Source organism: Ranitomeya variabilis, chromosome 1, assembly GCF_051348905.1.
Source record: "Ranitomeya variabilis isolate aRanVar5 chromosome 1, aRanVar5.hap1, whole genome shotgun sequence".
Lineage (NCBI taxonomy): Eukaryota > Metazoa > Chordata > Amphibia > Anura > Dendrobatidae > Ranitomeya > Ranitomeya variabilis.
Genome location: NC_135232.1, coordinates 584,750,063 through 584,763,833, shown reverse-complemented (window position 1 = coordinate 584,763,833; position 13,771 = coordinate 584,750,063). Strand labels below are relative to the sequence as shown.

The following is a 13,771-nucleotide window of genomic DNA, read 5'->3' as shown; positions in this document are numbered from 1 at the left end:
ATGGCATTTCAGGGGGCCTATCAGAGAAATTTGTTACCTTACCCAGCCCAGACTTGCTATGGGGGATCTTCAAATTGAGAAATTGGCATAATTAGTTCTACTTTTTGTATTTTTACTTGGATTGCAAGGTTCAGGTTACAGCCCTCTAAAGGAAAATGGGGGCAAGGAGAGAGGAAGGGGGAGGGTGGTGTTAAATGACTACACTGATTCCTATATTTCTCATGTTGGAAGGCTGTGCCTCGTAACCACACAGCTGTAACCACAACACGAATGTAGCTGCCTCTCTGGAGAGTAATGAGGGCTGTGGGCTTGACTTGCACACACTTTGCATACATTTCAGAGCTTATATAAAATGTTCCCTTAAGACAGTCGCTGGCATAAAGCCACAGAGACTGTGGGACAGGGAGGTAGTAAGGAATGTAATCTTAATTGAGTGTCAAAACAACCACAACACAAATAATTAACTCAATTATCAGATGAAAGGAAACATTTCCCATGTTCTAGAAAGTGAAGTGTGATTCTACAACAGAGCTGTGAGGCTACGTTCACACGATCCGTTTTTTGCTGCGGATCCGTAGCGGAATTGCAGCTACGGATCCGCAGCCGTTTTCCATGCAGGGTACAGTACAATGTTACCCTATGGAAAACAAAACCCGCTGTGCCGACGATCCTTTTTTTCGCTGGAAAATCCGCGCGGATTTGCCAACGGAAAAAAGAAGTACCATGTCAATTCTTTCAGCGGATTCCGCTGCGGGTTTCCAACAGCACCAATAGGAAACTGCAGTTGGAAACCCGCAGTGGAATCCGCAGAAGAAAAAGGACACAAATCCGCCGAGAGAAGCACCGCCGTTTTCCACTGCGGATTTCCCCGAAAAAGGACCGGAAAAATCCGCAGTGAAAAACGGATCGTGTGAACGTAGCCTGAAGGTGAAGTCTAAAGAGCCAAATGGAAATCACAGATGAGTTGTACCAACTACTGGATTAAGGAGAGTGGTTATTCCATTACAGTAGCTTCGGTCAAGGAGTGGAATAGATTTGGAAGAAATTTAGCAGTTCTAGAATTTAATGTGTTGAAAGCAGGAAAAAAAATGGGCAAGCGTAAAGATCAAAGCGACTTTAACAAGGTCCAAATTTTGATGGCTAGACAACTAGGTCAGAGCGCCTCCAAAATGGCAAATCTTGGGGTTAAATATGAGCAAAAGGATTCACACTACCCTGCTCCAGAGGCTTAGTAATTGCAATAAGTGCCCAAGATGCCCGCATTTGAGTGTCACCTGATGAATTTTGTTCTGATCTGGTCTACCTGCCATGGACCAGAGTAGAGCAATTATTTTTTGTTTTGATCACCTCTACTTTAGGTGTCTTCCCATTATCAAGTGATTGAAACCTACTAGACATCAGTGAATAAATTTGCAAGAAGGTGGAGGCCCGGCAAAAAAAATGTTTCGACATCCCCGCTTCCTCTTTTTATTAGACAGTCTGATGCAATTTCATGTGTGCGTCATGGCACAACGATAACGTTGCAGAAGGCCAGCTAATCAAAACAGGATCCAGGGATGGTAGGAGACAATTTGAATTGCTCATATCCATTGACCATGGAATACTAACCTGGCTGATTGACCAGGGTCCTACCTATTGATTCTCGCATCCCTAGTACCTGACAAAAATGGTCCATAGAAAAACTACGGGTGAATTGGAGAAAAGGACATGGCTACCTAATACTTACTGAATAAGGTGTGAAGGCTAGTCACAAAAGAGCTACTTGTCAGGTTTCATGTGGATGTTGACTTGACCTGTACCATCTAAGTCCTTTTTCCAACACTAGTTAGACTTTACATAGAAAGTATAGGCTGTTTACCAGTCATAACGTTTATAATTTATAAGGTTGAAAGTAGACACAAGTCCCCTAAGTTCAACCTATAGCCTAATATGGTAATCTAGGGGAAAGTATGAAGGACTATACAAAATTATATTTTTAGGTTGGATTAGAATGTCATACATTATCTATCAATCTATGAAAATGTCTCATTCCCACCTTAAAGGATTAAGGTTGTCCACAGCCTTGATCTCAAGATAAAACTATTGTTCTAAAGGTACCGTCACACTAAACGATATCGCTAGCGATCCGTGACGTTGCAGCGTCCTGGCTAAGCGATATCGTTGTGTTTGACACGCAGCAGCGATCAGGATCCTGCTGTGATATCGCTGGTCGTTGATTAAAGTTCAGAACTTTATTTGGTCGTCAGATCACCGTGTATCGTTGTGTTTGACAGCAAAAGCAACGATACCAGCGATGTTTTACAATGGTAACCAGGGTAAATATCGGGTTACTAAGTGCAGGGCCGCGCTTAGTAACCCGATGTTTACCCTGGTTACCAGTGTAAAATGTAAAAAAACAAACAGTACATACTCACATTCGCGTCCCTCGCCGTCCGCTTCCTGCACTGACTGACTGCCGGCCGTAAGTGAAAGCACAGCACAGCGGTGACGTCACCGCTCTGCTGTTAGGGCCGGCACTCACAGTCAGTGCAGGAAGCGGACGCCGGGGGACGCCAAGGTGAGTATGTAGTGTTTGGTTTTTTACATTTTACACTGGTAACCAGGGTAAACATCGGGTTACTAAGCGCGGCCCTGCGCTTAGCAACCCGATGTTTACCCTGGTTACCCAGGGACCTCGGCATCGTTGGTCGCTGGAGAGCGGTCTGTGTGACAGCTCTCCAGCGACCAAACAGCGACGCTGCAGCGATCGGCATCGTTGTCTGTATCGCTGCAGCGTCGCTTAGTGTGACGGTACCTTAACTGTATAAAGACACATATGATGCAATGTAGTACCCAACAGAGATGTATGACTACTTATTGGATCGAAAGGAATGGCAGAAGATAACAGACTAGTTTAGTGCCTCCAACTGATTATAAAAACAACATTGGCTTTAGACAGCAGACTCATTAGCAACTGAAGCGTGATCAAGTTCATGCAGAGAAAAGATTGTAGGTAACATAGTCGCAGACAGATCCATGGGAGACAGAGTCGTACTCCAAACATTCAGAGATGGTCTCCGGCAGCTATCAAGACCACATGCGAGAGTATAGAGCTTCAGGTCCTTGTGATGTAGAGCCAGAACCACTGGTCCAGTTCCAGCAAAAGTACATGACTGTGTGGAGAGACAATGGGATGTTTCAGAGGCCAAACACTGAGTGTCTGTTAACCCCATACCATGTCCAGAACTCTTGAAAACTTACTAGACAGCAGAGAGCCCAGGTCTCTGCATCCTGCAGCTTTTATTAAAATCAGCTTATTTCGAACAAAATCTAGCATGTGCTGTCCTTAATTAAAAACATATTTCATAATATAACCCAGAAATAAATTTATGATGATTAAAAACAGTTTTATTTCCCAGTAGTCTCCCGGTTGACCTTAGAGAAGTTCTGACAAAAGTCCAAAGAATTTCCTCCTTGATCATCTTATCACAACTACAAAACTCCTATGACAATGCCGAACACATCCAAAAGATGGTAGATGGAATAGATCCTGGAGTTTGTGTGTCCGTAAAGATGTAACATAAAGCTCCTTGGTCTCAGTGAAAACTGTTTCTGGGACCACCAACTATCTCCCTTCTCATTAAATGGTCTTCTCATATAGGGCTGAGGGAATTGCTGAGATCCACCATGCTCCAAGGCTGTTTAATTTACCAGTTGTGAAGACTCTGTATTTGTCACTTTGCATTTCTTTCTTGACATTGCTTTTGGACTATTTTGTGTTTAAGCTTTATGTGAACACAAAAGGACCCATTGGTGCTCACCAGATCTTTTGCCTCTTTACTTCTTCTATCATACATAATCTCCAGTTCATGCCAAGAGTCAGAGTGTCTGCATCCCTTCTAATGAGGTGCCTTTCTATAGCAATTCCAGAGAGTTGGTCTGGCAACTCTCTGATCCACTCCCATGAACTACTCCAAACCACAAAATAAAAAATCAAGACAAATTTAATGAAAATATGAGATGGAGTCCAGAATGTGATAATGAAGGACGTGTGTGGTCTAATGATGGACTTTTACGTGAACCATTGTCCACATATTAATTAATTAATTAATGTTTAATCCATGTTTGTGGTTCCCATTCCTGATATATTGCCTTTCTTCCCTGTATCGGAATCTAGTCTTTATAGCGAAGTGGGCTTACTGCTCAACTCTCCTTCCTGAGGGCCATGCCTAGTTGGCTATAATGGTTACATTTACATACAGGTAAGAGAGGGTCATATCTCAGAAATTGAGAGGCACAGGATCAAAAGAAAAACAACCCCAGATTCAGGAGGATAGCGGCATTTACAACAGGTTAAAATAAATTCATATTTATGTCAAGTGACATGTTTTCTTTATGTATGCATTTTTGATCAAGCTCAGCCAAAACATGGAAACCATGAACAAAGGCGTACTCATCCTGAGAGATACTCTTACATACATTATTTTTGGCACTCCGGAACTGATTTTTTTTCTGGAATGACTTCTATGAACATGTGGATGCATGATCTCAGATCTAATATGCAGTGCATTTCAGAATTTAGGTCAGTGTAACCCATAGAACTATCTCTGCTTACTGGCTGTGAACCATGTGTTACATCTGTGTACTCACCTACCACAGAGCTCCAGGAATATATTTTTAGTCATTTCCAAATATATACCAGTTGCCAAAATTGGTCCTTTAATAAAGGAAGCAAGTTCTTTCATGCGGGGGTTGTAACATAGAATCAAGCTCCAACTCCATACAGTCTACCTCTATTGTTAACAGAATATAAGACCTTTTGGCCTGACCACTCACAATCGCAATCAGAATTCAGAATGAAGAACATCATTTACTTCCATTTTTGCGACTCCTGAAAATAAACCATTCACATGGTGTTTTTCTGATCTGACCTCCAGTGATCATCTGTAATCTGTAGAGGAACCTGAACCTGTTTACTTTCCCTGCAGTGCATCGACAGTAGATATTAGGCATTACATTGTGACTTTTGTCCTGGTGGCTTTGGAAATAACACTATTATTTTTCTTCATTGCAGAGCCCAGGTTGTGATGGCATATTAGGATCGAATAGCACACTGGACACGTGCGGAGTGTGTGGTGGAGATGGCTCTACATGCAAGTTCATCACTGGGACTTTTAAGGACACTAATATTCCTATTGGCTACCACAAAATTCTGGAGATCCCAAAAGGAGCCACACAAATCAGTGTCCGAGAACTTACTTGGAGCCCTAACTACCTAGGTAGGAAAGACAGGAAACAGTGGAATAAAGAGGGCACTTTCACTTATTAGTTAAGGATACTACCATTGTGAACCATGTTTATGGTTTTCTGGAAGAATAATTGATGGCTGACCATGGTCAGTATGAATCAGGTCATAAGAGATCAAGGCACATGGAAGATAAATGAAGAATTTAGTAGAGTGGAAACTCGGCTCTATATGGGGATAGAAATTCAAACATGTAGAGAACTTGGTAGATTACATAAAAGAAGACTAAATAATTAAAACATTGATTTTAAGAGGTGAAAGGCAGCGGACTAGATATTGTGGAATGGAAGAGATTAAGGCAATATAGGATGTAAATCTTAGCACTGGCCATTGTTAATTACACAAAGGAAATGCACATTTCATGGCATTCTGGCATGTAAACTATGGTTAGATTAAATTTTTGCGTATGTATGAAAGACCCATATCTTCTAAATATGTTTTAGCTTTAAGAAATCGATCTGGAAAATCCATTATTAATGGCAACTGGGCAGTAGACCCACCTGGAAAATATGAAGCTGGAAGCACTGTGTTTTCCTATACCCAACCTGGACGTGAGGAACAAGAAGGGGAATCGTTCAGTGCCTCCGGACCCACCTCCGAAGCTCTTGACGTCTATGTGAGTATGAACGCATAAAAACTATTCTTGTCACACCATATTTCTTCCATACCTCATATGTTTCATTACTGCTACAATTTTCTGCTACAGGTTAGGGTTTGTAGAACAAGCCATGACAGTTTGAAAGACCGTTGGGCAATGTGGGTAGTTACAAACCACACATGTGGTATATGTGCTGGGACCCTCAACCACAAAGTTCAGTAGGTTTAATAGTTCAATCTTTTTGGTAGCATGAGTTCAAAATACATATCTTCATTATTGGTCATGGTCTTCTTTCCATACATGGGGTAGAATTTTCATAGGCAACAGTACGTTATAGTTATCTTTCCAAATTCAGCCTTATCTTTTATTTCAATAATTGCTCTGAGAATTTATTTAGCACTATATACTTTATGTCCAGTGATAAATCGCCCCAGGCTATGTAGCAATTTGTCCTTTTTACATCCACTATCTGGCTCACTCGGAATTTATCTTCGGCACTCAGGTGCCAAATGAGGTCTAATTGAAACCTTCTATGTTAACTAATTTACAATGGATGTGATTGCACCAGTTCTGGACCCTGTGCCAAGCGTGAGGTTACCTCATGTGCGATGAAAGAGATGGGCTGCTTGCTACTTCCTAGGGTGGGAAAAAATCTAGAGAAATGCTGCCAGACTGACGAAAGAACAGAAGTTCTGAAAACGTTTCAGATTCTAAATAACATATGGGTCTTGGCAAGAAGAACAGAGAAGTGGGAGATGAAGCAAGGTAGAGGAGTCCAGGTCTTTGGTTGGGACCAAATGCTATATAACTTGGTGGGCTTTGATGTGCAGTTGTTGAAATTCAGTCCTCGTGCTGACCTTGGGACCACAACTTGTAGAGTTATGGTTTTCTATGTCACTGTTCCGAATAGATATCTTCATCAATGAGATTCCTTCTAATTCCTCCTTCCCTGTTTGTGTAAATATCCCATTAATACAATGCTTACAGATCCCTATATGTTCATGTAGCTTTTCAATTCTGATTATTTCATTACCCTTCCCAAACTGACACTTTAACCTGATAATTATATATGTGGTACTGAAAAATAAAAAAATGTTCAAAACACGTCCAATAAATGTTCTGATGGGTGGGACGGAACACTATTGGCACTATCTATCTAGCAAAAATCCAAAGAAGCCCACTACAGTTGGTGCAAATCGATTTGCAGGACCTGGTCAATTGGACACGTTAGTAATATAAAGTCGCTGGAGGGGAACCCTAAGAACCACCTACTACCAAACGGAATGTGCAGCTCTTCTTTTGATTAACCAGCCTGGAACAACATCACACCGCAACAACGAAATCGCCTCAGGCCATTTAATCAATTTAATTTAAGAGGAGCCACGGATGCAGAGAGATAGAAGGCAGTTAGTAGGACTCCCGTCCAGTGGCCACAGATTACTGTTGGATCTTCTTGATTGATGTGCTCTGCTCTAAGGGTATGTGCACACGTATTTTTGAGGGCTGCGGATTTTTCCGCAGCGGATTTCATAAATCCGCAGGTAAAAGGCACTGCATTTTACCTGCGGATTTACCGTGTAGTTACAGCGGTTTTTATGCGGAATTTGTGTGGATTCCACCTGCGGTTTTACACCTGCGGATTCCTATTATGAAGCAGGTGTAAACCGCAGCGGAATCCGCACAAAGAATTGACATGCTGCGGAATGTAACCCACAGTGTTTCCGCGCGTTTTTTCCGCAGCATTGGCACTGCAGATTGTATTTTCCATAGGTTTACATTGTACTGTAAACGCATGGAAAGCTGCTGTGGATCCGCAGCAAAATCCGCAACGTGTGCACATAGCCTAAGAGGCCACCTTCTCCTACTTTCCAGATTAAGTTTTTGATATCTACCGTACTTAAGAATGCCAAGCTTAGAATGAAATCAGAAGTTGAAGACATGTACTGAACATGCAGAATAATAATACAATAAAGAGAAAAGGTGGCCATACCGTTAAGATACCTGTAGGCCAAACACCGGCAACCATCTCATGACCCATCTATACACATAAGTACTTGACCAAGCCTCCATATAATCTGTATAGACAGAGGCCTTAGCCTCTGGCAGCCTATCTTCCCTAGGAACAAAATGAGTGGGCATTGAAACTCCAAATGCACAATTCATCTCTACCTAGACACCATGTGTCGGCAGAGTATTTGAACCCCATAAACATTATCTGGTTAGCCTTTGCCACTGTAAGCAACAGGTTCGGCCCAGTTTATTATGTATAGGGGTCATAAAATAAAATTACACATTTATTAAAGTTGTTGTCTCATCTTTTTATACAGTCATGGCTGAAAATTTTGGCACCCTTGAAATTGTTCCAGAAAATGAAGTATTTCTCCTGAAAAATTATTGCAATTCCGCATGTTTTGTTAAACACAAGTTTATTTCCTTTGTGTATATTGGAACAATATAAAAAAAAACTGAGAACTTAATTTCATACAAAACCCCCAAAATAGGCCTGACAAAATTGTTGGCACTTTTTCAAAATTGTGGGTAAACACCTTTGTTTCAAACATATGATGCTCGTTCAAAATCACCTGTTGTTATGAGCAGTCTCAGAGAGACCCAGCAAGACTGGCACCAATCCAGCAAAAGCGCAGATGCACTGAGCGCAAGCTGCTCCAGCTAAGCAAGCCTTCAAGGGCCGGGGTACTCTTCACCTAGCTCCCAGTACATGGGAGGGGTCTTTAGCAGAGCCCATCCCAGGCCCGCTGTCACCAAGCATCTGGTGATGTGGCCGCAGCCTAGTTGGGAATAGGTAGATTCCTCTGTTTAAAACCCTGGGAGTGTAGCACAAAGAGAAAGGGAAACAAACTCTAAGACCAACCCTGAAAGAACGCAACCAAGACTGCAAGCACCACTCACAGACAACACGTAGGAACTGCCAGCCTGTTGCCAAAGGAAATGATAAGGTGTTGAATACCTTCCAATCATCCCCAGACAACCACTCCCTGCTAACCTGACAGCAGAATAGACACAATCCCGCCACTGCCTAGTACCAGACACACAGCGTCCCATGTTCCCCGGGCTGTGAAATCCGTGGGAGATACAGCATCTTACTTCCTCACAAATCAGATTACTCCAAAACGCAACACTCCATAAGACTGGGGTGTTTCCCTGCTGACGTGGTAGCTACGTCTCCAGGGTCATGACAGTGGCAGCGCTTGTGACCAGAGAAGCATAGCCACAGACCTGATCCATTCCCAAGTGGAAGCACAGGACCACAATTCCAAACACATGTGGCAAGTAACAGGTGTACTCACTATGAAAATCACAACTGAAACTAGATAACAGGGGAGAAGTTGCCTCAATCTTTGCATTATGTGTCTGTGTGTGCCACACTAAACATGGAATGCATAAAATGAACTGTCTAAGGACTTGTGAACCAAAATTGTTGAACAATATCAACATCTCAATGTTACAAGTCCATCTCCAGAGATCTTGATGTTCCTTTGTCCAACATATTCAAGAAGTTTACAACCCATGGCACTGTAGATAATCTCCCTGGACGTGGACTGCTGAGAAAAATTATGAAAGGTTGCAACGCAGGATAGTCTAGGTGGTCGAGAAGCAGCCCCGATCAAGTTCCAAATAAATTCAAGCTGTCCTGCAGACTCAGGGTGCATGAGTGTCAGCGCGAACTGTCCGTCGTCCTTTGAATGAAATGAAATGCTATGGCAGGGAACCCAGGAGGACTCCACTGTTGACACAGGGACATACAAAAGCCAGGCTCCAGTTTGCCAAAATGTACTTGAGTAAGCCGAAATCCTTCTAGGAAAGCAGACAGATGAGACCAAGATAGAGCTTTTTGGTAAAGCACATCATTCTAATGTTTACCAGAAATGGAATGATGCATACAAAGAAAAGAACAGAGTACATACAGTCAAATATGATGGAAGTTCAAAGATGTCTTGGAGTTGTTTTGACGGTGTCCAAGACATCATGAAATCTGAAGATTACCAAAGAATTGTGGGTCGCAATGTAATGCCCAGTGTCAGAAAGCTGGGTTTGCGTCCTAGGTCATGGATCTTCCAGCAGGACAAGAATCTCAAACATACTTCAAGAAGGCCTCAGAAATGGATGGAAACAAAGAGTTCTGAACTGGCTTCAGTGAGTTTGGATCTAAATCCCATTGAACACATATGTTGAGATCTTAAAATTGCTGTTGGGAGAAGACATTTTCAAATATGAGAGACCTGTAGGAGTTTGAAAAAGAAGAGTGGTCCAAAATTCCAATTGAGAGGTGTAAGAAGAAGCCTGTTAATGGTTTTAGGAAGTGATTGATTACGGTTATTTATTCCAAAGGGTGTGCATCAAAATATTAAGTTGAGGGCGCCAACAATTTTATCCGGCCCGTTTTTGGGGGTTTGTGAGAAATTTTGACTTTTTCTCTCTGTTTTTTGTGTTGTTCCACTACACACAAAGGAAATAAACGTGTGTAACAAACCATGTGCAATGGCAATTATTTTCTGGGAGAAATGCTTCATTTTCTGGAACAATTTCAAGGGAGCCAACACTTTCGGTCATGACTGTAGTAAATGTGTAAAATTGCCAGCCACTTGTAAAAACAAGTAACTTTGCAACTCATCTTTAATTAAAAAGTCTCCAGTCTTCCTATTCTCAAGAGTAGAGTGATTTTAAGTTCTGTCGTGCACAGCATGCTGCCAAAGTTACCAACCACCTCACTGTGAAGGTGAGGAGTGAGCGCTTGTAAATGCTTCACTTCCCCCATAGTGCACAGGCAAAGCTGTATCTCCTGGCAGGATGGGAGAGGGTACACCTCGGTATGGTGGCTCAGCCATGCTGCCAATCCGATACCCCGGTACGTCAGACTTCAGGAGTAGAATGGGCAAACCCGAACAGTAAAGTTCGGCTTCCATACTGAACACCTACTGTTTGGGCATGTACACCGAACACGGACTTCACCAGGAAATCTGTGTTACTGGTCGCGTTCAGCTGCTTGATCAGCAAGTGTTTGTCGTGCTGTCATGTGCATGACAGCGCAGCAAACACTACTTCTGATCGGTGGTGAAATCATCACCAACGGTCAGATAGCCGCGGTTCCCATCCTGTCAAAAGACAGCATGAGCGCTCAGCAGTGATCGAAGGTATAAAGTTCACCTCCGGTCACTGGTGTCAGCTGATTGGACTACCGCTCTCATCAGCCGATGCCTGCTGCTGCTAATAACAGTAGAGCGGGAGTGGCTGATGGGAGTATTCATCAACCAGCTCCTGCGCTGTAAATAAAGAAAAAAACAGCATGGGTTCCCTCGTATTTTTGATAACCAGTCATGCAAAAGTCACAGCTGGGGGCTATGACCCTCAGCTGTCAGCTTCAGCAAGGTTGGTTATCAAGAATAGAGGGGTCCCCAATTTTTATTTTTTAAATAAATAATTTTAGAAAACTGCGTGGGCTTCCCCCCATTTTGACAACTAGTCAGACAGCAGACAGATGGGGGTTGGTATTCTCAGGCTGGTAAGGGGCCATGGATACTGCCCACCCCCAGCCTAAAAATAGCAGCCCGCAGTTCAGCCAGGCTGGGAACACAGCCTCAGTGACAGGAGGTAACTTAGATGCAGTCACCGCCGGTCACTGAGTCTGCACTTGCAGCAGTTCAGTCATCAGTGGTTCTCAGCCTGGTTGGTTGCATCTTGGCACCATCCAGGTTGAAAACTGTTCATCCCCAGACATGGATTACGGTGTGGGACAGAACGATGGAGAGGTGAGGGATATTGTTGTTTTTTATTTTTGTCTTATTACAGGAGACGAGGAATTCAGTGGAATTAGGCATTAGGTGAGGACCGCCCTCTATACAGAGAGCGTCAGGGGCAGGCCCAGGGAAGACTATCACCATGACGGCCGGTACCAAGGAACAGCCCATTGGAAACACAAGAAGAAGATCTGGTTAGGGTGTCCTGGGGGGAGAGGACGAGACCGAAGTAAGGCAGGGTACAGGATATAAATGGGACGGCCAGGAAGGACCAAGAAGACCACACGGGAGGAGAGCCAGAGACTGGAGAGGACTGGAGTAGATGGGCACTAGAGGGAACACAAGAATGTAAGGAGAAAGGTTACACGGAGTTAGGTAACGCCGGGTACACACAGGGAGCACGGAATCGGAAGAGTCGGAGACGCAGGGAGCATACAAGGGCCTAAATCACAAGGGTGCACAAGTGATAATCAGGTGCCTCCTACAGGAAGAGGCTGCCTGATATACCCGGTACATACCACAAAGCTTCCGGGTAGGGGCCCTCCTGCGCATAAGGTATCAGAGGTGCGCGTGGCTGTGGACTAATCTTCGTGGTGCATGTGCGCATGTGATGAAATCCCGAATCTGGCCGCAAGACCGGAAGTGAGGACACCGAACGGCGCGCTCCAGGTCCAGAGACACGCCGGGACGCCGAAGCGAGGTAAGTATGACGGAGCAGTATGACAGTTATTTTTAAATAATAAAGTAAATGTGTGTTTTGTTTTATTTCTAATAAAATACTTTATTCTGGCTGTGTGTTTATTTACCATACAACTATAGGATTAGTAATGGATGGGTGTCTTATAGATGTCTCTCCATTAGTAATCCGTGGGCTTGATGGCACCTGACAATACAAAAGTGACATCAACTCCACAAATATGAACCCTACTTGCCACCGCTACAGGGCAAGTGGGAAGAGCCGGGAAAAGCGTCAGAATTGGCGCATCTAATAGATATGCCTTTTCTGGGCGGCTGCAGGCTGCTATTTTTAGGCTGGGGGGTCAATATCCATGGCCCCTTACCAGCCTGAGAATACCGGCCCCCAGCTGTCTGCTTTAGCAAGGCTGGTTGTCAAAAAGGGGAGGAACCTATGCTGTTTTTTTTAATTATTTAAAAAATATGGCATGGGGGGACCCCTCTCTTCTTGATAACCATCCTTGCTAAAGCTGACAGCTGAGGGTTACAGTCCCTAGCTGAGTTTTGCCTGGCTTTTTCAAAAATACAGGGGAGCCCATGCCATTTTAAAAAAAATTATTTATTTAGAGCGCAGAAGTGGCTGATGAATACTCCCATCAGCCGCTTCTGTTCTCACTGTTATTGGCGGCAGCAGGTGTCGAATGATGGGAGCAGTAGTCCCATCAGCTAACCGGAGGTGAACTTTATTACTCCTATCACAGCTAAGCACTCGTGCTGTCTTTTCAAAGTGTGGGAACCGCGGCTCTCTGACTGATAGTGATGATTTCACCTGGATCAGAAGCGGCATTAGCCGTGCTCTCATGCACATGACAGCGTGGCAAACACTGGATGTTCGGGCCCCTCATTCAAGTGAATGAAGTCCGGGTTCGGGTCCGGGTACTGTTCTGGACCCGAACTTTTTGTAACTGTTTGACCGAACCCGACCATCCAGGTGTCCGCCCATCTCTATTCAGGAGTGCACAGCTCCACTGGTAAGCAAGAAGCCAGGAGCTGCTTCTAAAGATAAGAAGTTAAGGCAACACATTTAATATAGTGATATTATTGTAATCTGGTTTACATTAAACCAGAAAGATTGATAATCTGGATGGGCAAACAAGTGAATTTTATATACTGTACTTCTGTATAACAATCTGATAATTTAGAATATCTGGAAATCCATAGATGGGAGTTATGAAAAAATAGAAGGAAATTTAATTTATTACTGGCCTAGATGCCTCCTGTTACAAATTTTATATTTATCTTTCCATATTTTAAAAATCTTGTAGAAAGAACGGAAATGTTTCCAGGAGCCCTGAGTTCCAAGTTTGGTTTTATTTGAAAGCCACAAAATATGGAACACAATTTTCTTATATTTCCTGTTTAAAGGGAAAGAAAACACAGTCCATTTATTTGTACAGT

At 43.2% G+C, this 13,771-nt stretch overlaps 1 protein-coding gene across 2 annotated transcripts in view; it reads left to right on the top strand.

Moving 5' to 3' along the window:
• The window catches only part of ADAMTSL4 (ADAMTS like 4), a 182,186-nt gene that overhangs the window by 147,933 nt on the left and 20,482 nt on the right, over nt 1–13,771 (top strand). For both annotated transcript variants that reach the window (XM_077257769.1, XM_077257772.1), the window contains exons 7-8: nt 5,054–5,258; nt 5,728–5,900. In XM_077257769.1, the coding sequence (XP_077113884.1) occupies nt 5,054–5,258; nt 5,728–5,900 (378 nt within the window). The remainder of the gene's footprint in view (nt 1–5,053; nt 5,259–5,727; nt 5,901–13,771) is intronic.